Genomic DNA, 24543 nt, shown 5'->3' with positions numbered 1-24543 from the left:
GCGAACCCTTGCTTCTATGATGTTTTCGTGGCATATCTTGAAGCGTCGTAATAAAGATCTAGCAAGCACGCTGCCGACCATGCTTGCGTGGGCGACTATCATTGAAAAACGCATTGTTAGCAATCCGAGTCATGTCATTATATTTGAGAAGTGGAAGGAGTGGCGTACAGAGTCAGAACAGTGTGCACCGTCTTTATTTGTCAATTCTGTGAGGCCCTTCCAAGGGCTTTCTCTGAGTGCTCGCTTGCACCCTTCTAAGCGACGAGTTATCTGCTGATAAGTTTCTATTTGTCCCTCTGGCGTTGTTCTGCGAGCTAGATCAAAGTGTAAGAAGGCACGAAGAAAATACCCTCGCTGCCACACCCATTCGGGCCCCTGGTGATAATTTCTGCCTTTGGAAGTGGTAAAGTCCGTAGAGTCCTCTGAATTGTTATAGTTGGGACGATAGTTGAGATCGGATGGGTCGAGGGTAGCCATACCAACAGGACCAAGAAGAATTGAGTCTGCAAGCGCAAGTGCTGTTAGAGCTTTGGAGGGATCAAAGAGATCCGGTGACACAGTCATGGCAATAGGGAAGTTGGACCGAAGTTGGTAGTCTTCATAGGGCTTGCCGGATTTATACAAATCCTTGTAGATGCCACGGCGGTTGACAATCTTTGCATCAACATCATATCCACTGTCTTCATCAGATCTCACGGGAACGTAATAACAGCGCTCGAAACTGTTCTTGATCTTGGCGGCCCAATCCCTGAACGTAACTGATCTGCCATCTCCAATATGTACTCCTTCGTGCGGGTAAAGTCCCTGTTCATATAGCTTCCCCACCCAAGTCAAAGCACTGTAGAGAAGCCCAGTAATTTCAATGGCTGCGCCATCACGAGGGGTACCAGGAAATCCTTTGTTTCCGGCTTTCTCACTCTCCCCCATCTTGTCTTGCCAGGTCCCACAATTGAACTGGCTACCGCCAAATATCAGACCTGTCTCCCAGTCAACATTGACGTCGATTTGAAAGCCCTCAGGCTTCATTTGCATATCAAGCCCAGGGCCAGCGTTATACTCTTGGAATGACAGCCCTTGAGCATGTCGTTGAAAAACCTCCTGGATGACCTCCGTTATCGTTGAATGCCGAGAGTATGCACGAGGGTCGTCGAAGGGGAACCATGTATCATCGTACGGCAGGAACCTCCTGGGAACTTTATCGCTGAGGAGCTGTATACCATTTGGAGCCATTGTGGTATAATCTTGAATAGCCTGGAGGAAGAACCATACAGAATCTCGAGAATTGTAACGAGGAAGCTTTCCGCTGCTCAACAGATTAGGGATCATCCCGTGTTTGAGGACGCTAGCAAACGCGAGAATATGCTCTTTGGCATCATCAAACCGGCCAGTACAGAGGAGCAAGCCTCGAAGAGATATGAAAACGTCTCTTCCCCAGCATCTAGCCCAGTCCACAGCAAAATGGGGCAGGCCGGCCGCAAGACTTGGCACTCGTTTCGTAGGCCATAGAGATGCGGATTTTACGTATCCAGTTTGTTGGACACTGACCATGCCCAGTTGATGCACAAACTCTTGTCCTTTTTGTATATTCCCTCCCAGAAGCCGAATGCCCTGCTTCCATGCAGCGTTGTACGCGACTTGGAGAACAATGGCAAAATACCGCGGCAGGAGAAAGCTGGGTAGTCCACGAACGGCATTGAATTTGTCCCGTAACCAGGACGCCGGGTCGCTTAGAGCATTGTACCCGTCTTTTTGTGCCACCTTCTCCAAACGCTTTATGATATAATCAAGGGCCCACTGGCCTTGCCGGAGATGATCACAGAGTGGATGTCCTAGTTCGTTGTATCGAATGATGGTCTCCAGGACGCTCCACCATCCCTGAAGGCCTGCATAGACCAATGGCCCATGATTGGGTATGGCATATACTCCGTCCTGACCGTCACTGGAATCCCTTTCTTCGGCTTCACAGCGGTAGAGCACAAAGTTAAGGTCAACCAAACTGAGCTTTGAGAATGCCTGATCTGCACCTTCAGTAATGTAAAGATCCAGCCCTGTGGAATGCTCAGCTGCCGGGATGGACGTTTCGAAGAGGGCAATTGACCCCGCTATAAAGGAGTCCAGAACAGAAATGATGGTATCATGGCCGTGTTCCTCAACTCTAACTGCGTTAGTCTCTCGAACTCTGCTAGTTAATCCCCGTAAGTATTCCTTATCCGCCAGGACTTTTGCTATGGAGTTTTCTCCAGCTTCAACTTCCAACATCCATGCCCCAAGTGGTTTGACTCGCGTTCCGGTGAGGTGAGTTGGTGCTAGGATGGGATGGCCATCCTGGCCCGGGAAAGAGGTATGTGCTATCAAGAATATGCCCCTTCGTGTCTTAGGGTGAACTCTATGGACAGTAATGTATTCTCCATCATGGTGAATATGTGTCTCGTCGTATCCATCGGCTCCCATCATAGTGTGAAGCTCATTTAGGATCTTCTTGACGCTCCCAATGCCGCCCTCAGAAGCCAACTCCCCCGTAGAGGGTCCTGAAAACGATGAGGTATACAACCGTGTCTCGTGAACGAGATCAACTAATTTTGGATATACTTCATCATAGCCCATGACGCTTCCAGTAGCCGAGGCGCACATTGAAACTAATGCAGCATTGGGTAACGTATCTACCGCTGTTCGCTTTTGCGCTGGCATTTCATTATCGTGTGTACAATCCATGAAGAGAGCTTGGACAGGGTATGGGCGTATGTGAGAAATGGCTTCTTCCTGGTTATCAGCACTTGCAGAAGCTATAGCGTGACTGCTCCCTGCAGTAGGCAAGTCAAGGTCAAAGCTGCCAATGGGGCGTCCTCCATGGCGGTGTACAAGACGACTTAGTTCCCCGGTGCTCCAGGCCTGCATGGCCTCTCGAATGAGTGCATTAATGCCTAGTCTCTTGACGAAAACATAATCAGCTTCTTCGGAGCCCGTGAAGAGCTCAGCAAAAACCGTCAAATTGGGTCGAACTTTTCGTGCCTCATCCAACAGGTACTCTGCGACTCCTAACGGCGTTGAGTGGCAATTGTCAATCCGAAATCCCGAAAAATACTTAGCCATCAGACGAGTGTATTTAGTCATGAACTCCCAAAGAAATGGGCTGTCTTCAGGGCAGTTGCCATATCTTAGTTTCACACAATCACCCCACACAATGACTTCTCGTCTCAAATAGGCTTTTGAGTCCGGTCCAGCGTTATCCCGCAACGCGTCGGCATTCCATATCCACCCGTTATTCACAAGTGCAAGTGCCGTCGATTTGTGCTGCTTCGTAACTTCGTTGACGGGCAGTCTTGTGAAATATGTCTCAACAAGCGGGCTCTCTTTCGTGACAGAACCAAGCTTGGGTCCATGATCATCTATTCTTAGGTATTTGATACGATTGAAGACTTGCTCCATTATTTCGGATACGTCTGCGTCGTATTCTGTGTAAAAGGGCAGGTTCACTTCATCGAGCAATTGAGTGAACCTGCTCTCTGCTTCATCATGGTTGGAATCTACTGGACCAAGCAGAGCAGTTAAAATGGCCGCACCGAGGTGGTCATCGACTGCTCGAGTAAACCTTCCAAGTATGCTTTTGGATGTTGGGATTGCATGCTCACGGATGAAGCTTGCCTGATCCTTAAGAGTTAGGTTCTTGAAATCCTTCAGAGCAAACCGTGACCATTGATCGCTTTCCAAATCGATCTCTTGAGACTTGGTCCATTGGTCAACGATCCTTCGGGTGTCCGCTTTAACATTAACAACGTAGTACTCCCATAGCCTCAAGCTGCCGATAACACGTTCACGCATTACGTTCATCACAACAATCAGATCGTCGGCAGTCTTAAATTCCGTTGGAAGACCCAGGGTTTGAAGGTCTTCTCCAAACTGCAACAAAGCAGTGTCGAGCTCCAATGCCGCCTCAAGCCATGGGGCCGTCTCAACGCTATAACCAGCCTCAGGGTGCTCCTCAAGCCATTTGCTGTTATTAGCAGTATGGTTCCATACAACATCCGTTAGTGACAAGAGCCCATGGTCTACTTCCATCTTGTTAACCATTTGAGCTACATCAATCTCCCCCTTGGGGAATAGGGTCTCATCGAACTGTAGTTGATCAAAAATACTGTAGGGGGAATTCGAGGCTCCGCGTTTCATCAAGGGCGTAAAATGGACCATATTGTACTTGCGCAGGCTGATTCCATTTAAATGATTTTCCCAATCCGTTGGGTATGTACCCATGAACTTAGAGATCACGGAGAATATTGAAAGAGCGTTGAGAGGAAGATCACGGCCACCAAGAGTTAGTCTTGGTGCAACATCAATATAATGCGTTGGGGTCTTGACCGGTTCGGACGTCTCAACCGGAGCAACGGAGAAGTCTGGAAGTGGAGAATAGGCAGTGTAAAACGCGAAGGATCCTGGGGAAGTGATTGGAATATCAATCTGGATGTTCTTGTTGAAGTCTGGATGTAGCCTACTTCTGTCTCAACAACTGAAAAGCCAATAAGTCAGAGAAAGGGATCGCTTTACCTGAAACTCCGGAATTCCGAGCGTTTGAAGGGCTCCCCGTCCTCTGGGACATTCACCCACAGCATTCCTTCCCTACAGATCGAGCTGCTGCCTTCGATAACGAAGCGAAGCGAGTATGGAGGATTGGTGGGTGGAGGAAGGTAGATATAGCCCCCGGGCACATCTGGGGAGCCATCGTCTTTCAGTGGAAGAAGATAGACCTGGCGTGGAGCAGGCATTGTTATTTGATCAAGTTATCCAGAGGATGAGCGCCAGTGCACCAAATGCGCGGTGGAAACGAAAACAGGAAGGAAAAACAGAAACTAGCTGGCAAGCTGTGACGCAGGTCTGGATGCTTGAGCCTGGTTGGAGGCGGGGATAGTATCGGCCCGGCCGATGGAGTTGTTGATGATCGCTAGAGATACGCTGATCTAGCCAATGTACAGGAGAATGAAGAGTGAAGTTTTGACGGAGGAAGAAAACCAAAATTAAACACGGGCAATACAAACAAAGCCAGCTTTTCAGGTTTCTCATTTATGTTCCTGGGCGCTTTTGGACCCCGCAGGAGGTCTGACATCATGGAACGGTGCAAAGGCCTCGACCGCAGAAGTAACCTTGGACCTCCGGGCTAGTAACGTGTCCAAGAAACCCAATTTTAGTATCAAAAGAAAAGTCAATCCGGAATAGCCAACACACACACACACAATCAGAATAAGATCATCCTTCTTTTTCAAAAAGGCATAACGTAAATCTGGGAATTGCTCTCTATAGTCACTAGTCTATGTGCATTTATAACATCCATACCCAAAAAACATGAGAAAAGACCTACCGACAAGTCTCAAGACGTAAATAATTATAAAAGAAATATGAGGAGCAGGCATCGTTGTATCCTGCCACCTCACAATTTGGCTAAGACTGCCTGACTCGCGCCACCACCATTCACTCCTTGCGATTCATGCGAAATAGATTCCGGCTTGCTGTAATGAAAAGAAAACAGATACCCGCGAATTAATAACCGAAATAGAAAATCATGGGAGACAAAGCATCAGGTCCTATTTACCGCTCAATATAAGAAGGGATATCCTCAACAGACATAGTGCCTTCCAGAATTCCTACGAGAAGTCAGCGACATGGTCTTAACACGCAAAAAGGTTGGCACTCACTATAGACGGCCGTCAACAAGGGGTATTCGTCTTCAACGCCTTGGTTCTTCAAGAATTTGTTCACTTCGAGCGCAGTCAAAGTGCCCTGGAGTTTCTGGCCGTTGAGCTCCGTCTCTTCGACCTTTCCGATCGGCTGCTTTCTTTCAATGCTCAGCTTGGCGCAACGGAAGTTGCGACCGCCACTACAGCTAGTGATCAAGTCGGCAACACCGGCACTCTCCTCGGTGAAAGTGCGAGTGTTGATAGTCGCACCGAAGAACATTTCACCGAATTTGACCATCTCCAACAGGCCGACTCGCATGACGGCAGCTTTGGCGTTGTCACCCCATCCCATGCCTTCAACCCAGCCTGCGGCGATAGCGACGACATTCTTGAGCGCACCGCCAAGGGAAACACCTGCAACGTCACTCACCACGCTGATATGGAAGTAGGGACGGTGGAAAAGCGTCTTTAGGACAGCATGGTCAATGGGAGGATACTCGGAGGGCAACGCCTGCAGTTTAACCTGAGATAGTTGTCCCGAAACGTCCTTGTGTGTGAAGTGAACCACATCCAGAGTCGATGAGGAGGGCGAGCGATTGGGCGAGGGAGCTTTCGAATCTAGATGGGGAGGATCGTAAGCAATGCTTGACTCAGACCACTTCTCCTGGGCAACCTCGCTGGCGATGTTTGCGCCGGAGAGGGCGCCACAGTAGATCCCGAGAATCTTGCCAATGGTCTCTGAGAAAAGGCTGATTCCATCTTCCCGCACATCGACACCCTTGATGCAAGAGATACCGCGCGCATATGGCAGAATCTTGCCCTTAATCTGCTCACAAGTCTTGATAATGAACTGATGAGGCAAGTTGAAAACAAGGATAGTGCTGTCCTTAACGGAATCCTCCAATGAGGGATTGGCGTGCAAATTAGTAGGAAGGTTGATTCCTGGTAGATATTTGACGTTCTCATGTGTCTTGTTGATGATCTCTGTTAACTTCTGGGGACCTTGGCACAAGGGCGAAGATGGGTTATAGTGAGGGGAGGTCTTTGGAACTTCCACATTCTCTTCAAAAACCCACATCTGAACATCCTTTTCGAAAATGGCAGGGTTGCTAGCGGTATTTTCAGCGACGATCTTGGCAATAGCGGTGCCCCTTTCAAATGTCAGCGCTGTCTAATCCTAGGTACCGTTGTCTCTCAGCGCACTTACCAGTTTCCTGAGCCGATCACCGTGACCTTGTGTTTGCGCCGGTACGGGGTAAGAGAACTCATTTTGGCAAGCCTGTCCACTGATGTAGTATATAGACGTGAAAATGAACAAGAAATGAGCCGAGTTGGGCTTGACTTTAAAGCCTTTGAGTAGATTGAAGACGACGAAAATGGAGTGGAGAGTGTCTGTTGCTGGGGAAAAACCGGGGACCGAGGTTGATCAATTGTAGTGGCAATTGAACGAAGGCAAGTCCGGCGAGATAAAAGATGTACTGGGGACAGCATCCACGTAGTGCTGCGAATAAGACACGAAAACCGTCACCAGAGTGCTCGATGTGGTTCTCTGATGTAAGTGGAAGACGATAAGGCGGGTTGAATACCCGTGAATGTGGATCTTTTTGTCCCGAGAAATTCGGAGAAAGAACGAGGGATTTTAGGGGAGAAAAAAAAAAAAAAAGGGCGATCGGGTTCGGTGAGTGCTCGGATGTGTCACACTAACAAAGTAGTGTGGTGCTTTTGAGTCCCAGCCAACTATCTTGTTCATGTGCCACGGCCAGTCCTCACTTTTTGATCTAAATCACTTAGGGATAGACATACCCAAGAAGGAAAAACCTCTCTTAGTCGGTCAGGAGTCACGTTGGCGGTGAGGCCAGGGGATGCCAGGGACATGACTGAGCTAGCATTCAGGCTAATCCAGAACAGGATTAGCAGCACACACCCATCGGAACCACGGGCAGAATTATTATCGTGAAGTCTCGGAGAGCCCGGCGATCTGATCAACTTTTTTCGGCACCACCGATAAAAGCCCATAATGGTAAGCCAAGCTATCTCTCACATGAAAATTGGCCATCTCTAACATCTGCATGCAAAGGCCCCTGTTAGATCAATCAAGAAGCAGCCCGCTGTGAAAATGCCGGCTTCAGGGAAAGGCGCTCTTCCCTCGACAAAGTCTAGTCCTTTCGATGATGATTTTCGGACATCTAAGAAAGACAAACGCCAAATTAAACATGCTGCCTTAATGTCCAAAATAGAGAAGAACTCTCAAAAGACCACAAAACGTCGACGGGCATCAAAGAAACTCGTTGCAAATCTTGAATCGCTTGCCGATGCCCTTCCAGAAACCGAGGTTGAAATGAACGATGCAAACAATCAGGTGAACGTCATTAAACAGAAAACGCTGAAGCATAAACCTGGCGCTATGAAGCGTAGGCAACGATTGGAACAAACAGAAAGAGATCGTTTTGCGAAGAACATGGCACAGATGTCGACGATCGATGCGACTACTACACCAAATACAGAATCGGACAACCAGGCGGACTCTGTGTCGAACCGTTGGGCTGCATTGCGCAGTTTTATCTCGCAAACTATGGAGCAGCAGCCTGTCTTCAAGGCAACGAAGTGAAAGCCCCTGTCTCCAAGAAGTCCAGTCAACCCCTCGTTGAGAACCAAGCTCCTATGTCTCGACAACAAGCCCTCCTTGCCTTAACCAAACCTACCATCAGTATTGCTTGCAGCGACTGTAAATGGCAAGTAATAGCGATCAACAGCTAAGACGGTATATTGATTACAGCCCAGAGTGTGTCACCTCAATGTCGCTCCTCTTCTGTTTGGGGCACTGCAAGCTTCCAAAAACAAACGATACGCGATTTACTAGGCCGGGCTTAAAATCGCATACCAGCTGCCAAGTTCAAGAAGTAAAATGGGAGTAAAGAATGGATAGCCCTACGCCGCAGAATATCGATACCCTTCCTTCCAGATGATCTTAGACTATGCAGTCTTGAAGGCTTCCTGGAAGCTTAGTGGATCACACCGCTGGCAATACCCGATTTTCTTCTTAGATTCTAAATAATGAATGAGATATTTAGGCAAGTTAGCATGGCTTGTTTATAGATATAGTCTCCAGCTGTGAAGGCGGATAGCGTCGGCTGATAAGCATAGATCACGTGCTGCGGGGAAAGCTATTATCTGACTCCATCTTATCTACTATCGGCAGCGTCATCATCTCGACCTCCAACTACAACTTAAATCTCCACACCATCGTAATAAATCACTCCTTGAGTTTTCTTATTATACTGTTCTGTACGCCTATAATTTGTGCTTATCCATTTACAAGTCATTTCCCGCCCGGTCATGCTGTGGCTGCCTCTACGGCCCAGTGCACCTCTCAGGGCGCACCATCTCATACTCCGCTATCGGCGCGCACCATGTTCAATCATTCGTCTCACGCAACGTGGCTTCGCTAGCTCTTCTGTGTCTTTCCCGACACTTTCCCAATTCAATCGATCCGACTTTACAAATCAGCCCTGGAGCGGCAGCTATGAGCCTGGACTGCCGACTGCTGGGCCCTTGGGCTCTACCCCGGCTTTCGGAGCTCCCCGGATTACGCCCAAAACATTGAAGCAATACCTAGATCAGTTTGTAGTTGGACAGGATCGTGCCAAAAAGATACTCAGTGTCGCCGTGTACAATCATTATCAACGTGTGCAAGAATTACAGCGGCGTGATGAGGAAGCGGCCGAGCTGCTGGCGAAGCGCGCACGGCGCGAATCTGTTGACCGCCATCCTGTAGAAGGTAGGCCCGACAATAACTGGAACTGCATGCTCATCTTAGTGATGCACTGACATATATAGCAGATGAATTTCCAGGCCAACAACGGACTATCCGCCCACCCCTTGACTCGAGTTCGTCCTTCAACCAAACCGAGCTCACAGATTCGTCGGAAACACAACTGGAGAAGTCCAACATCCTGCTACTGGGACCGTCTGGAGTTGGGAAGACACTCATGGCCAAAACGTTAGCTAAAGTACTATCAGTGCCGTTTAGCATTTCAGATTGCACACCGTTCACGCAGGCTGGGTACATTGGAGAAGATGCTGAGGTCTGCGTTCACAGACTCCTAGCTGCAGCCAACTATGATGTAGAACAGGCAGAACGCGGTATAATTGTTCTAGATGAGGTTGATAAAATTGCTGCCGCTAAAGTCAGCCATGGCAAAGATGTCGGTGGTGAGGGAGTCCAGCAGGCCCTTTTAAAGATTATAGAAGGCACGACAGTGCAGGTGCAGGCGAAACAGGAGAAGAATGCTCCTCGCGCAGGTGGAACTCCCAATACATATCCATCAAACAGTCCCCTGGGGAACTCGCCGTATCCACCCTCCAACGGTGGGGCCATGTCCCAGAAAGGCGAAGTCTACAATGTACGTACGGATAACATCCTGTTTATCTTCTCCGGTGCTTTTGTCGGGCTACAAAAGGTGGTGATGGATCGGATATCGCGTGGCTCGATCGGCTTTGGCCAGCCTGTTCGGACACCATCCAATTCAGATGAGCGACCTGGACAGTCTGCTACTGCAAACAATCAGCCTGTGCCTATAGTGCCAGGGTCAGAAGAGGAAGCTTTGTACAAGAAACATCTTCCCTTTTTCACCTCTGCTAGCCCCGAATCGCCTGATGGTGAGCCAACTTACTTCAACGCACTCGACCTCATCAACCCTACCGATCTACAAAATTACGGATTCATTCCTGAGTTAGTTGGCCGTGTTCCAGTCACCGCTGCACTCTCCACGCTGACGCAACCTTTACTTGTACGAATCCTCACTGAGCCCCGTAACTCACTACTAGCGCAGTACACAACCTTATTCTCCCTGTCAGGGATTGAGCTCCGCTTCACAACCCCAGCCTTGCATAAAATAGCTGCCAACGCCTTCACAATGGGCACGGGGGCACGAGCCCTCCGAACAGAAATGGAGACTATCCTTAGCGACGCCATGTATGAAACGCCCGGTTCAAGCGTGAAGTTTGTCCTCATAACGGAGTCTGTGGCTGCCCGTAAAGAGAAACCTATTTACCTTTCTCGTGGACAAGGCGGACGTTTTCATGCCATGATCGCAGCAGAGGAGAGTCAGTGGGAAGAAAAGCAACGGCGAGAGAAGAAACAGAAGGCCCTGAAAGCTAAAATGCAGGCCGCTTCGGAGGAGCACCCTTCTATTTCCAACTTCCGTGAATACCGGACTAGAGCAGCAGGCTTCTGATTGACATTTATCAATCGGTTTCAGTAAACATTGAGAGCGCATATTGTATATGTGACGTGCATTGCTTGACCTTCAGCGATGTTTTGATGTTTTGTTTTCTAGTATACCAGTCTCCTTGAATTTTCTGTGTTATGTATGGCGTTTCGGATAACAGCTTTAGCCTGGTTTCTCTTGACGGTTCCTTATACGCAGCCACTGGAGTTGCATTATTTATATCAATCATTGCCTCGTTCTTCTCGGTGCAAAATAACCATAAGCGTGGGATCGTTGTATATTACAGTGGTATCCTAAGATATGTAACAAGCGTGGATGTATAGAACGCAATTGAAGCTCCGGATCGAGCATACACTTCTCAATTACCGACAGATCGTTCACTTTTCAATCACTGATATGGCTCGGGGTAGCGGTACGTGGGGGGAGGGATATAGGATGACGTCGCTCTAAAAGTAGCTGACTCGCTCGAAGGACCAGCCCTAGGAGTTTGGGGTGTAAAAGGGGTCTGAGAACCCCTCTCTGAGTGGGAATTCGATCCCGCAGAACGCTTAAGCTTTTCCCAATGCAACTTATAGTTGATTTCCAGAGATTTCATGATTGCTGAGGAGCCCACGTGGATTTGTAGGTGTTGCCATTCGCCCCATCGTGGAAGCGAAGAGGCTGTGAGCACCAGGAACTTTCGGAACTGGTAACAGTTGATCAGGGCCCAGCCAGCATAAAACTCAATGAGGTGATCAGCATTCCGTTGTTCTTGGCTTAGGGTTTTGTCTTTGGGGAGATCTGGGATCTCATCATCTGTACGAAAACCATATCCCGGCAGTTTCGAAGGAGAGATGACCGTGTTTGGTGTATAGCCTCCTTCTGCGCCGGTGAGGATATTCTGGGACTTCGCATCTCCGAGGGCGGTAATCTGCAGAATGAGGTGGTACATTCCAAGCCATCTGATATTATTATTAGACCGTATAATCAAACCTGGTGATACACAGTGACCTACAGAAATCTTGAGTTCACGGTGACCTCAATCTGTTTTTGCACCCAATTTAATACATCCGGGGGTAGCATTAGCTTCCATGTTCCGGGATACCTGCCTTTCGCATACTCTTCGAACCAAGATAGGACAACGACAGTGCCTCTCGGATCGCTCAGTATGTAGTCTGCAGTAATCAAAAGAACCCCGCCCGTTTGGAACATGCGCCGGAAATACGGTTGATTATCACCTAATTCTTTGTTCAAAGAGAAGCTCCAAAAGTTGAATGTGGACTGGCGACATAAGTTATTAAGGCCCTGCAGCCTGTAGAATTCCAGAAAGCTTTCATGAACCTGACCCATGTCAGCATATCTGTATTTTGATAACGGTACTTGTGGTAACACATACCAAGATGACTCCATTCTTCGCTTGAGTGAACTTTTCCCAATCTTCAGGAGTGCGGTTAGAGTAAATAATAGCCCTGTGCTTGTCATTATTGTGAGCTTTGAGAAATTCAACAACCGCTTGACATTCTTCTTCAATGCCCCCTGAGCCCTGGGGAAACAGTACACAGAAGGACCCTGCTAAACGTTTCTCTGCCACTGTTGCCAACGTCTGGAACGTCATCCCGAATCTCTTCTCAAATTCATGGTCCAAGTCAAAAGGAAGTTGAACGCTCAGTGATGGCTGCCTTTTAATACTATTAGCAGCCGCCGTGGGGTCTTTAGAGCCCTGATCAATATCCATGTGGTCGATTCCAGATGACCCCCTCTGCAGAACTGGTATTGAATCACTAGAAGTGCGACGATTCGCCAGTGACGTAGCTGGGTTTGTGTGCGGCCTCGGTTCCAGGCCTATGCACGCATTAGGAGTCTCGATAATCGAAGGTCCATTTTCTTGGTTTAAAAAAGCCTGCTCTCTTTGTGCCTCAGAAGCTTGTATGTTTGCAAAAACAGTGTTAGTCCGTGAAGAATTCACTGTCCCAGTAGTTGTGTCTGTCAGGTGACCACGTTGTCCTTGTAAATTACCGAGAGCCAGTCGCTCAATGGGCCCTAATTGACTTCTCACAGCAGTATGGAGAAAGACGTCACCAGGGCCTCTAAAGTCCCCATCCAAGAAACCAAAATCCTCGGAATCTGGTGGATATGCAAGTAATACATCATGACCCGGTATTTCAGGCATACTTATAGCCACCAAACCTTTTTGGCTGAGGTCTTTCGCAAAGCGATAGATGTCTGGTTCAGAATCGTCAAACCCCTCAACCCAGCCATTCCAATATTTTGCATTTGCTGTCTGGTAAAACAATGTTAGTAGTGACTCATTTCATCTTAAGGCAACAAGCAAGCCAGCCTTTATATGTAGTACTCACCTTTTTGCATAGAGTATTGTAGTCTGTAAGGTTACAGAGGTGTTGAAACCAAATTTCGAGGGCGTGACCTTTCTTAGTCCTAAGAAATCTGGTTCTCCTGATATTGTCTAAACCGCACATCCTAAATTCACCAATCTCCCTTTTATCGGGCCCATAATACATAGTAAATAGAAGTTCTCCGGGATTGACAAAATAACCTCCTCTTCCCCTTTTCATCCACTTAGCCTCGGGACCAGGCCTTCGTCGTGGGATATAGAGGTCCTGTGATCCGTCAAACAAACGGCGAGGCCTGTCGGAAACAGGCGAACTGGGGGTTGACCTATTTGAATCAATAACGCGAGATTGCTGAGGCTGAGAGACGGATGTGTCAATATCGGGGACTTCACTAATCGTCCTTCTTGGGTTTTCACCTGACTCCTGCCCCTTGGGGCTGATATTATGCTGAGGTCCAGGATTGGAACAATGGGCGGCAGGAGTAGAGGACCACTCCGATGGCCTCATAAGCTCAAGTTTGCTGACGTCTGGTGCAGGCTCATAAGCCCTTGCCTTCTCATATCTGTTCTTTGTTGATAAATACTTAAACATCTTGGGAGGAGCAGAAGAATCAGCATCATAGGATCTCCGAGGCCGAGAGCGAATTATACCACCACGACCAGTCCCAAATCCAACTAGGGGTGGTCTTGTTAGCCCACCACTTATAGATTGAGAATGGGCAGGCCCGACCTGAGACTGGTTTGTCGCTCTGCTGGAGTATACGTTTGCAGTATCAGCACAAGAATTTAGCGTTACATCGGCATCTGCGAGCCCAGAGCCATTTGACGTGGAGCTGAATAAACCAGTGTTTGATAGCCCCAGCTGCCCTTTCGCAAGCCTTTCTCTCTTCAAATGTCGCTTGTGCTTTCGGTTTTGACAGGCTTGTTCAGCTTCATACAGACGCCTGTTAAAATCACCGATATCAAACTCTTGCAGCCTTCCTGCTGCAATGTCTCTTTTTTTCTCCTCCCAGTCGAACAGAGTCTGCTCATCGTCAAACTGGGCAGCCGTCTCCCAACTGCTCCTCTCGATAGGGTAATCTGCCCATCCTACGAGATATTCAATTCCCTGTGAAGTCTCACGCTCGGCGTGGATTGTATCCACATAGTAGTTCTCCTTCGGCGGGCTAGGGACGGTCGAGGTGAGAGAAATATCATCATCGCTAGCCTCAGTCATTGCCACAAAAGAGCACCACTGTCAGAACAGCAGTGCATCAAGCAGGAGGTGCTAGCAGAAAGCTGTGGATAGATCGAGTTTGATGGAGAGAGCCAAAGGAACTGACTTGTCAAAGAAAAAAAGCACAAAGATGGGTCAAACTATGATCGCTATCACCATAGATAGTAGAAAACCCGGGTGTATGCCCGCCCAATAATGAGTGAATCCGCTCTCGGCAAAGGCCAACAAGAAACATGTGGAATCAAGCATGGGTATAATATACATCAAAAGGAATCCATGACCATCCTTAGGAGGCAGTCATCCTCGCGCCTCTTGTTGTCGCGCTCTGGTATATGATTTTCTTTGAAGTCCAGTGCCCAATGCACACGTGACCCAGCCACTATCCCCAAACTGGGAGTGTCCGCTCGGCAGCGCGACGAGCACGGGAGTGGCAGGGGAGCGAAAGACATCTGGATAACCTCCTATCTTTCTGCTTCGCTGTCTTCCCCTTACCAAGAAACATACCCGCCGCCGTGAGTTCTTATTTAACTACCCTTTTTCTCGCGGCATTGGTTCGCCTCAGGCTGCTATCTAGGCTGCAACTTTCAAACAGTCAACTGACGAGACACAACCCCTCCCAGGATCAACCTTCGCACTGTTGTCGGTTTTGCTTTAATCGCTATTTAACTCGGCCACGTCGAAGGTCCCCCAAATCTCAGACCTCACCACTTTTAGGGTTTGACAAGCTCTCACAACCATTCATCATGGCTAACGACGAGTATGATGTATGTCATTTTTCTGTCCATCATTTCGCTGCGTGCTTGTCTTGTGTATAACTAATTGGGTGATTCGCTAGTTTCTCTTCAAGGGTAAAGTTGCCACTTCCCCCCGCAGAGGCGCCGAAAGATCCACACCATATAGAGACTTTTCCCTCGTTGAATAGCACCACTAACTTGCGGTTCTTATCATACAGTGGTGCTTATTGGAGACTCCGGTGTTGGAAAGTCCAACCTTTTGAGTCGTTTCACCCGCAATGAGTTCAACCTGGACTCTAAGTCAACCATCGGCGTGGAGTTCGCAACCCGTTCTATTCAGGTCGATTCTAAGACGATCAAGGCGCAGATCTGGGATACTGCTGGTCAGGAGCGTTACCGCGCCATTACCTCTGCCTACTATCGTGGTGCCGTCGGCGCCCTTCTTGTTTACGACATCAGCAAGCATCAAACCTACGACAATGTTAACCGGTGGTTGAAAGAGCTCAGGGACCACGCAGATTCCAATATTGTCATCATGCTTGTGGGAAATAAGAGCGATTTGAGACACCTGCGCGCTGTCCCAACTGAAGAAGCTAAGCAGTTTGCCAGTAAGTTTCAGATCCCTTGAAGCGTGAGTGATCTTTACCTGTGGCTCGCTAACTTGCTCCCAGGCGAGAACAACCTCTCCTTCATCGAGACATCTGCCCTTGACGCGAGCAACGTCGAGCTGGCTTTCCAGAACATCCTCACAGGTTAGCAATATACACATCTACCCGACTTCTCTTTTCGTCATGCTGACGCGCGCTTAGAAATCTACCGGATTGTCTCCAGCAAGGCTTTTGAGAATGGCGACTCGGGCCAGGCCGGTCTTGGCGACCGTCGTCCGGTGGTGGATATCAACCCTTCGCAGGACCCTGAGACGAAGCAGGGTTGCTGTTAGATGATTTCTTACTGTTAGGGGATGACACGCCTACCGCAACGATTTTTATTTTATTCTGTGATGTGATAATCGAATGGTCTTGATCTTTCTTTTTGTCTGTTACTTAGCCTCCGCGGAGATGATACACAAGAGGAACGTTGGGAACGGCATCCAGGGACACGGTCATTGTATGGTGATGCTTGTGGGACATCACATCCTAGACATCATTCTGTTGATTTTCCTCCCCCTCCCTTTCTTATCCTTTGTCTGGTTCCTTCTTACCCCTTTATGGAATTAACAGTTTCCTATTCTCTGTCTTCTACGGACATGTCTTCGCCTTGGCACGCTTCTTTGGCCTTCTCTGAATTTTTTTTACACATCCCATGTACCCTTCCCACACTCTGGTCAATTATCGAAACGAAGTTTGGGTTTGTTCTTGTCGGCGTCTACGTAGTACAGTGCCAAAGCAATTCATGTATGAGGTTATCATAGTTGGTAATGACGAATTACATTGAACACCAGCAATTACTAAGCCCTGCGGCTTCCGTTTGTTTTACTACCAACCTATTGACTAGCAATTAGGGAGTACTAACGCATAGGTCGCAGATACTAATATTAACTAGCACTCAAAAAGTATCATCGCAAGCGGAATAGAATGAACATCAACACCTCGGCGGTCTCGAAAGGCCCACCGACCAAGCAGCGGGAGCCCCACGTCCAAAAAGCCAGAGGCCCAAGAAATTTGGATTGTCCACGTATGTACGGAGTACCAGAAGCAAACCAAAATAATCAGACTAGACTAGATCCATGGTCCGAGTCAGCAATCCATGGACCTACAGCTCGCCTGCACCATCATCCTTACATGGCCTTCCCTAGTGCCACAACACACAAATCCTGTCCATACCAGAATCATATTCCGCGGCAAGAGCCAAAAAAAAAAAAAAAAAGAATGTCTCCACAAGACAGCGCGCACTAATCACACTAGCCCTAGTACTTAAATCCCACACTGAAGTTCGCAAACCCACCGCAAACTCCCCCATTGGTTCTTGGTTCTTGATGCCCCAGAGCCCCAGTCGACAGCGCCGGATTCTCGGCCCCCAGTGTGGTTTAGGGTGGGCCGATCAGGGGCGTCTGAGGGAGAGGGTTTAATTAGGTTATTTGGATTCCAGAACGTTTGGATAACGGCCGAGCCGGTGGATGGGAGATTGTATTATTTTGCTGTTTTCTATTTTTGGGAGGATTGGAAATTACTGTAGGGAGGTGATTTGTTCATGCGGTGGCTTTATGTGCGGGATTTATTCGGTGGAATCGCTGATTTCTGAATAGGTGTATTGGACCCTTACTGGCTTATGCCGAGGTATCCAGATTCCAGGCAGATATGGTTGTGACTACAGTACAGTACCGTAGGTACACTGGTAGCTAGCTCCGCATTACGGTTCGGATAGTGCATGGCGCAATTATGCTATGCATTAATCCCACACGATTCCCACCTCCCGGTCTGAAATGGCCGCCCTGAACTCTTCGATATCATCGCCTCTCTCTTTCATCACCCATTCGAGTGTATCCCCGAATGTCTCTCCGTTGTCGCGGAACCAATCTCCCAGGGACTGCACATAGCCCTCTACCTGTTCTTTAAGGGGCGCATGTTCGCGCAGCCAGAGCACTTGGCCTGGATCGAGCTTCATCATGTCCTGGACCACGTAGTAGTGAGGGATCTCATCTCCCCAGCCTTCAGCGCCGGGATCATGGAAATAGTCATTCCGGAACCTAGATCTATATTTCGCCGGCGACTCAGTAAAATTGGCAGAATGCGCGGTATGGTAGTATTGATCGACCGAATTCGGGCTATCAAAGAGCCCGGAAGACCCAAGAGAGCTGGGCGCTGGATAATTCAGATGGATATTGAATGCCAACTGGTTGTGATTTTCTGGGAATCGTTTGCGAAACTTTCGCTGAATCGTCCCGTTACTAGGACAAATATGATTTTGGACGACATCGCCGATAATGAGTCGCACATCCTCGATATCGGCCAGTTCCTGCGTAGACCAGTTATGCAGGAGCTGCGCACGCTCGGTAACGACATGTGGGAGCTTACGGCTGAAGCGATCATGCGTGCGCGTATGGAATGCGCGATGGTAGAGCCATAGCCGATAGATAGCTCGGCGGAGGCGGAATCGCTCGGCGTCTGTCAATGATCGTCGGTTTTCATAATCCACCTTCCATTTCTTGACGGGATAGATCGTCTCCCATTTCTGAGCTACGCGTCCGACTCGGACTATTTGTTTAAGGAGGGGATCGGTCATGGGGGGCTTGCGTATTAAGTGAGCTGGTTGGCTTGCGTTTTGCGTTACGATTTGGATGATCTCGCCTAGTGGTCCGAATTCGCGCTCGGCAATATCGGCAAGAGTTTGGAGCTTATTGGATCTGTTAAATACTGTTCGAAGTCGTCGACAGGTTGATGCGAGGTTCAAAATGTCGGATATTGTTTCACAGGAACGAAATACATGGAGCAATAGCTCCGTGGCCAGATGATCGAATGACATGGTTGCTATATGTTTTGAGCTACATTCGTTAGCTGTGGTCACGACCAAAATACCTTGGAATACGAACCTTGCTGACTTATTATAGAAGCGCAAAAGGTAAGTACTTTAGATACACAGTTGGATAGTAGATGTTGTGTGATATAATGGATAGTCGCTGCCCAAGCCAGCGCTACCGTTGCAGTCGCAAGTTGGACTAAGTCGAAACCCCGCCCTTGGGGCTCTCCAAAACAAAACAAATCTGGTCCCTAGAGAAACAAGAACACATGGTGATATGAAGGTCAAGCCCTGGCAGCCGCAGAGGGCTGAACGGCGAGAAGGGTGCCATGGTTGGTTGAGGGAGGGATAGAGTCGAGCCCAGCGGATGTTGTGACTCTTATATATCAGCGCTTATCTAATCTCCGCCCTTACAATTACTCCGTAGACATCATATCATTCAGAGTTTATGAAGTATGTACTAAGTTCTCAGGATAAACAAAGCTCAATACCTGGTTGCTATGGTACCATCCTGTCAAAGGCGCACGGTTCCTGCAGCACGATGCCCTAATGCGATAGTTCAGCTTAAACAATTGAGAGACTCCCACCAGCTAGGGGAAGGACTTGGATTCGAATTCATCATGACATTTGAACTTTTATTACGTTGTTTCACACCAGACGCCTTTTAGACCATGATAAGGTGCCCCTTGCATCTCAAACACATGTACATCCCCTTAGGATATCGAGTCTAATAGCACTAACAAGAAGAGACAAAATGAATGAAAAGAAAACGGAATAAAGCAAACAATCACGCGAACAACTGCCTGTTATCCAATGCATCTGGTTTGCGCTGGCCTTCTCCCAATCCCAAGTTTGTCCGCTTAGCGAAACGGTCGGTTTGCGCGTCTCTGCGCTTGGTGTGGCGGGCTGCCTTGCTAATCCGAATGTCGTGACGGACCTGGTTCGGGCTCACGTATTCCTTGTTCTCGTAGATAACAGGGCCACCGAAGCTGCCTTCCAGGATGACAATTGGCGTCAAAACGAAACGAGGTCCGATCTCGACAAGAGAGACCTCTGGTAGACCATCCTTGCCCTTGGGCACAGGCTTCACAGTTTCCTCGCCGTCTTCTGACTTCTTCTTGCCTCCGGCTTCGGACTCTCTGATCTCGTACACGCGAATCCAGATCTTGCCGTCGACACCAAATACACCAATGATACGGTCGATAAAAGGCTTCATTCCCTTGACGCCACGCTTGGGAACGGAGAAGACACCCCGCAGCATCTCCCGGACCAGTCCACGGTACTCGTTGCCTGGCTGGCTCATAACCGGGCCTTGTTCGTCGAATGAGCGATCAAAAACCACAATACCACGACCACCCTTCAAGCAGTTGCCGCTGAATCCAGCATTCAGTTCGCCCATAGTATGTAAGTTATTAACGTGAAATTTGAGTGTGGGTCCGTTCGGGGGACGAGCGAGCCAGAGGTACAAATCTTGACCACGCTTGCGGGCCTCGAGGAAGAAGATGAGATTGCATGAGTGAAGGTCGGCGAGATCGTTCAGAAGTAGGTTGTATCCAGCGGTCTTCTTTTTAGTATCGAGTTTGCTTTCTTTGTGGGTATGAGGGAGTAAACCAGTAAGGTCTGCGAGCAAGTGCCGATGGCTAGAGTCAAAACCAATTAGCAATACCGTTCCTTTTGTCCAATTCGGACCGAGACAATGTGGACATACCGAGATGTGACACCCCTGGAAGTCAACATAAGAACCCGAGTCTTTGGCATATACCCAGCAGCAAGCTGCTTCTTGGCTGATTCCAGGTTTTCTTCCTCCTCCTCTTCGCTGTCGCTTGTATCGTCGGCGTCGGCGAGAAGGTCAGCCATATCGGCCATTTCTGCGTCCGAGTCGGACTGCTCTTGCTCTCTGGCAAGCTGCTTAGCCTGCTTTTTAGACACTGACTTGTATACTGCCGCCATTTTGAATTGTAGAATAAACTGATTTAGAGAAAATCTAAGTTGTTGATCGGCGCGGCGAAAAGCTTCCAAAAAAGTTGCGGGCAGAATATTTTTCTGACCCTCACCGCCTTCCAAATCTCAGTCGCAGTTTATCTCTCACGTGACATTATCGAAGAAGGCAATTCATTGAAGGGATCACGATCAAGCCTATGTTCAAGCAGGGAGCAGTACATTTATAGCTATATTATGATTACTGCAAGTATTTGTTGCGTAATGTGACCGGATACGTAATATAGTATGAGGAAATGCAGCTAGCTTCAAAGTGCATGTATCCCTAAGTCTCACATATATACACTTCCTAGAATGATATCTCACTACAATTTCTGAACTTAGTTTCGGCTCTCCATACCTTATATCCCACAGCGAGCTTAACTTTGATATTGAACTATGTTACATACACGCGTAAACCTCTGGCTCAAGGATTTGAGTTCAACGCTCTTTCCAGACCGGAGAAGCCTTCTTGCGTTACTTTCATGCCTGCTAACCGGTTCGCAAAAGCTACCTTTTGTGAAAGGTTCCAAGTGTCGCCTCGACATATCAATGCGTAAAGCATACCAGCTATAAATGTGTCGCCAGCACCAATAGTGCTTACATAGAATTAGCGAGATTGGTTCAGCGTGGGCTCTTGTCAATAACTTACTCAACAACGTTGAAGTCTGGTGCAGTATAGGCTGGGCTGTGGACCACGTCACCAGAACTTGTTTCTAACGCTACAGCCCCATCCTCGCCCCATGTGCAGAAGAGAAATTGCCTGAGATTTCGAGTCAGCCTGTTCGCGACGGCGCAAAGAAACCATGACACTTACGCTTTGTGTGTAAGCAGAGATTGCTTTTGGAGGCACTCTTTGGCTGATGTGTACCCATTTCCCTGTTTAGCTCTTAGTAAAATCGTTTTAACATTGTAGACGCAAGTGAGATTACCTTAGCCCAGCTCTTCGAATAGAAGATAACATCGGCTTCCATAGCCAGTTCTTGAAGGCCTTCGCGTGCAGGCTTTTCTACTTCAACACTGATTTGTAAAGATGGAAAATGTTGCCGAAGATATTGTATACAGGCCAGAGTGACATCAGGTATGCGACCCTAGATGTACGATTTATAAGTATGAAAGAGCGATAATCGATGACAAGGAATCTCAAGGGTTGACTGACCTCAAAATGGAACCATGTTGCCTTTGAGCCTAGGTCGTCTGCGATTCGCTTAAACTCCTCTACCGTCATCTCGGGGAGCTCATTGTAGTTAACAATCGTCCGGCTCCCAGAGGACTGGCTTTTGATGATATAACTTGAAGCCGGCTCTTCATATTGCTCTCGATAGATGCAATGACTGAGCTGAACGCCAGGCTCAAAGGCAGACTGGATTTGCTGAGATGCAATAGAAGATTTTGCTGGCAGCACAGCAATAAGATTCAGAGATACCTCAGTCTGTGACGGGCCATGCCCAGTCAATTGCTGGAGCACCTCAAGAGTATTGGGGCAATTGCCTCCTCGCCGCCGTGAGATCTTGGTAGCCCGTAGCTTTTCATCTTCGCCAGGGTAATGAGGGGTTCTGGATAAACATAATGAGCTAGTGTGGACTTAAGCGCCGGGTGAAGGTGGTGCCAACCAACGTTAAGATAGTATCAACATAGCATGCACCTATGGCGACTAAAGACATTCTGACAGCAGAGTGATCAATCTTCTTACAAAAACCTCTTGTGACAATTGTTGGATACGCAGATGTATGAGCATTCGTGAGTATGTGGGGAGGAGGGGCAGTCGTTGATAGGATTAGTCATGACCCACCCTCTGCAGCCATATCAAACCCTATAGTCGAAGTAGATGGAAATTGTACTTTTTGTTCTGCTTCTCTAGAACAATTGCCAGCAAGTATAGTAATCACTTGATAGCTTAGGCTATTACACTAATCAGTGTGATCAGGCATAGGGTTATCGCTGGAAGCATTAAAGCGGAAAAGCTATTGAACCCTGCACCAGAGTAGTACTCCAGGGCAGATATGGCTCGAAATGAGAGTTTACTGAGACAAAGCTGCAGGAACTAGTACTCAACATACAAAGAACAATGACTATTGAATAGAAGTGCTATTTTCACAATATTCTTGACTATGTACACATACTATTTTAACAAAAGATCAATAAAAACGGTGTGTTTACTTACGCGGTCACAATTTCCTTGCCCCCCATGGATCTATTTCTGTTTGCTTTGTCTTCTATTGACTAGATATTTTTCTATAAGATATTTCGAATTCAACATTATCTGCTATTTGCCTCCAGGTTTAAAGATATACTTGGTTCAGGGCAAACACACCCACGTGATACTAGTACACAAAGTCACAAAAGGAAACCTGCATCTTTGTGCTTTATGTGCAGTGAAATAGATTGGCCCAGAACTTAGTTTCTCTGTACTGGTATAGTATTCCTTAGCTTGCCAGGATGGAGGAGATGAGACATGCAGGTGGCGTCTCTGGACCTGCAAAAGCCATCCGTTCATGCTTTGTGGATGACAAAGGCCCTTTGCTTGTCTCAATTAAGTCTAATTGTAGAATAACAATCTGTCTTTGTTTAATTACCGTTCTGATTAATAATAATGGATACTTCCAACACCTGGGAGGAAATGGTTTATATATACCCCCATCTGTGCACCAGAGTGCATGTTCTCTGTTAACTCCAGATTTCCAGTTTCTCAGCACATCCCAGGCATCTGCTAAGCACATAGTTGATTTCCCCATTCAATTGCCGGCCGTCTCTTATTTGGATTTGCAGCGATGTCCACCGTCCGACGTAGCAAAGCCATGCCAACTGATGGTCCGACTGTCAAGTTCTTATATACTATAATCAAACAGCTTGATCTCAAGTCAGTAAGTTGACTTCCAGAGCTAGAATATATGAACCAGCTAATCAACTGGGCAGATTGACTGGGGCCTCGTTGCAAGTCAACTCGAAATCTCCAACGGTCATGCAGCCAGAATGCGTTACTCTCGCTTCAGGCAGCAGATGGAAGGCATCACATCAACACCACGAGCGCGTACCAAAAAAGGCCCGAAGGGGTCCAAAATAGGCTCTTGCAAGGCAGACTTGCTGAAAGAAGCCGATTCTTCCGATGTAAAACCGGTTCTCAAACAAGAACCTCAGGCGTCTACAAGCGAGCCAACTTCTTACATTAAGACCGATCCACATGCCCAAGAGTTCCCTGCTTTGGCTGATATTCCCGTGGCCACATATCATATCATATCGGACTCGCCTGCCCGGACAATAACCCCCCTTCACTCCCAAATGACAGTGTCTCCTAATGAATTGACAACGTACAGCATGACACCGAGCTTCTTGAGCCCTACGATCGGATTCGAGCATCAACTAAACCCAGCTTATTCCTGGCCTCCTACAAAGTTGGAGCCGGACGAGGAGAATAGGTTGAGCGACGTTTTCGTCAAGGTGGAAGAGCCACAAGTGGAGGTGGTGAATTTAAGCGGCAGCGAGGTGGAATATTGTGGCCTGTTTGCGCCTGGACTGAAGATTGCTGAAGAGCCTAAGGATTGATGAGGCCTTTTGTGTACTTGTATACAAGTCTGTAGTGGCCTTGTGTATTTGTCTAATATGCACACTTGTTTTAGATGTTACAACATTATGGCGGAGATAGCTACTGTGTCCTTTAGAGTAGGCCTGGACTCTTGTTACCCGAAGAGACACCACAGGATTTGTTGACAAGAGATATGAGGCCTGGTGCGCCAGAGTAGATAATGAAATCTACTTGGTCTTATATATATCACTCTAGTCTTATATTCTATGCGTATTTCCTTTAGTGTATAGAAAGTGATTTCGTCATATCACTTTGTCTCTATAAACAATAATTCTCCATCACTGTGACGACTGTCATCGCAATTCACCAACCAATGACACGCTCATAGAACACTAAACCAACACCCACAGAACT

General features: G+C 47.9%; 10 protein-coding genes across 10 annotated transcripts; 4 read left to right on the top strand and 6 right to left on the bottom strand.

Moving 5' to 3' along the window:
- Window positions 1-14: 14 nt before the first annotated feature.
- Window positions 15-4757, bottom strand: BDV37DRAFT_281551 (putative glycogen debranching enzyme Gdb1; the record flags this gene model as incomplete). Its single annotated transcript, XM_032086841.1, has 3 exons — window positions 15-95; window positions 169-4483; window positions 4540-4757. 3 exons carry the CDS (start codon window positions 4755-4757, stop codon window positions 15-17), a joined length of 4614 nt encoding a protein of 1537 aa, XP_031943035.1.
- Window positions 4758-4818: 61 nt separating this feature from the next.
- Window positions 4819-7319, bottom strand: BDV37DRAFT_244495 (glycerol-3-phosphate dehydrogenase family protein). The gene is made up of 3 exons (XM_032081549.1): window positions 5682-7319; window positions 5579-5630; window positions 4819-5495 (listed from the first exon to the last, which is right to left on the bottom strand). Exons 1-3 carry the CDS (start codon window positions 6739-6741, stop codon window positions 5417-5419), a joined length of 1191 nt encoding a protein of 396 aa, XP_031943034.1. The 5' UTR covers window positions 6742-7319; the 3' UTR covers window positions 4819-5416.
- A 460-nt stretch (window positions 7320-7779) lies between these two features.
- On the top strand, window positions 7780-8271 carry BDV37DRAFT_281549 (FAM207/SLX9 family protein; the record flags this gene model as incomplete). Its single annotated transcript, XM_032086840.1, has 1 exon — window positions 7780-8271. One exon carries the CDS (start codon window positions 7780-7782, stop codon window positions 8269-8271), a length of 492 nt encoding a protein of 163 aa, XP_031943033.1.
- Window positions 8272-8880: 609 nt separating this feature from the next.
- Window positions 8881-11091, top strand: BDV37DRAFT_86950 (putative ATP-dependent Clp protease). Its single transcript, XM_032091366.1, has 2 exons — window positions 8881-9441; window positions 9501-11091. The coding sequence occupies exons 1-2, from the start codon at window positions 9000-9002 to the stop codon at window positions 10898-10900; spliced, it is 1842 nt and encodes a 613-aa protein (XP_031943032.1). The 5' UTR covers window positions 8881-8999; the 3' UTR covers window positions 10901-11091.
- A 191-nt stretch (window positions 11092-11282) lies between these two features.
- BDV37DRAFT_281547 (putative Chromo domain protein Chp1p) lies at window positions 11283-14439 on the bottom strand (the record flags this gene model as incomplete). Its single annotated transcript, XM_032086839.1, has 4 exons — window positions 11283-11835; window positions 11889-12214; window positions 12270-13154; window positions 13231-14439. 4 exons carry the CDS (start codon window positions 14437-14439, stop codon window positions 11283-11285), a joined length of 2973 nt encoding a protein of 990 aa, XP_031943031.1.
- A 596-nt stretch (window positions 14440-15035) lies between these two features.
- Window positions 15036-16307, top strand: BDV37DRAFT_86771 (Rab family GTPase). Its single transcript, XM_032091364.1, has 5 exons — window positions 15036-15203; window positions 15275-15287; window positions 15392-15781; window positions 15845-15925; window positions 15983-16307. Exons 1-5 carry the CDS (start codon window positions 15183-15185, stop codon window positions 16111-16113), a joined length of 636 nt encoding a protein of 211 aa, XP_031943030.1. The 5' UTR covers window positions 15036-15182; the 3' UTR covers window positions 16114-16307.
- Window positions 16308-17255: 948 nt separating this feature from the next.
- BDV37DRAFT_244487 (uncharacterized protein) lies at window positions 17256-18950 on the bottom strand. Its single transcript, XM_032081548.1, has 2 exons — window positions 18703-18950; window positions 17256-18654 (listed from the first exon to the last, which is right to left on the bottom strand). The coding sequence occupies exon 2, from the start codon at window positions 18633-18635 to the stop codon at window positions 17562-17564; it is 1074 nt and encodes a 357-aa protein (XP_031943029.1). The 5' UTR covers window positions 18636-18654; window positions 18703-18950; the 3' UTR covers window positions 17256-17561.
- BDV37DRAFT_244486 (ribosome biogenesis protein BRX1) lies at window positions 18943-20641 on the bottom strand. Its single transcript, XM_032081547.1, has 2 exons — window positions 20338-20641; window positions 18943-20269 (listed from the first exon to the last, which is right to left on the bottom strand). Exons 1-2 carry the CDS (start codon window positions 20577-20579, stop codon window positions 19417-19419), a joined length of 1095 nt encoding a protein of 364 aa, XP_031943028.1. The 5' UTR covers window positions 20580-20641; the 3' UTR covers window positions 18943-19416.
- Window positions 20642-21033: 392 nt separating this feature from the next.
- Window positions 21034-22270, bottom strand: BDV37DRAFT_281543 (ketohexokinase; the record flags this gene model as incomplete). Its single annotated transcript, XM_032086838.1, has 6 exons — window positions 21034-21205; window positions 21259-21369; window positions 21424-21485; window positions 21539-21697; window positions 21766-22162; window positions 22224-22270. 6 exons carry the CDS (start codon window positions 22268-22270, stop codon window positions 21034-21036), a joined length of 948 nt encoding a protein of 315 aa, XP_031943027.1.
- Window positions 22271-23377: 1107 nt separating this feature from the next.
- Window positions 23378-24149, top strand: BDV37DRAFT_281542 (uncharacterized protein; the record flags this gene model as incomplete). The annotated part of the gene is made up of 2 exons (XM_032086837.1): window positions 23378-23470; window positions 23523-24149. 2 exons carry the CDS (start codon window positions 23378-23380, stop codon window positions 24147-24149), a joined length of 720 nt encoding a protein of 239 aa, XP_031943026.1.
- Between the last annotated feature and the right edge of the window lie 394 nt (window positions 24150-24543).

The sequence above is a fragment of the Aspergillus pseudonomiae genome, assembly GCF_009193645.1.
Source record: "Aspergillus pseudonomiae strain CBS 119388 unplaced genomic scaffold BDV37scaffold_21, whole genome shotgun sequence".
Classification (NCBI taxonomy): Eukaryota; Fungi; Ascomycota; class Eurotiomycetes; order Eurotiales; family Aspergillaceae; genus Aspergillus; species Aspergillus pseudonomiae.
The sequence above is the reverse complement of the archived record's forward strand: the minus strand, read 5'-3'. Positions and strand labels throughout refer to the sequence as shown.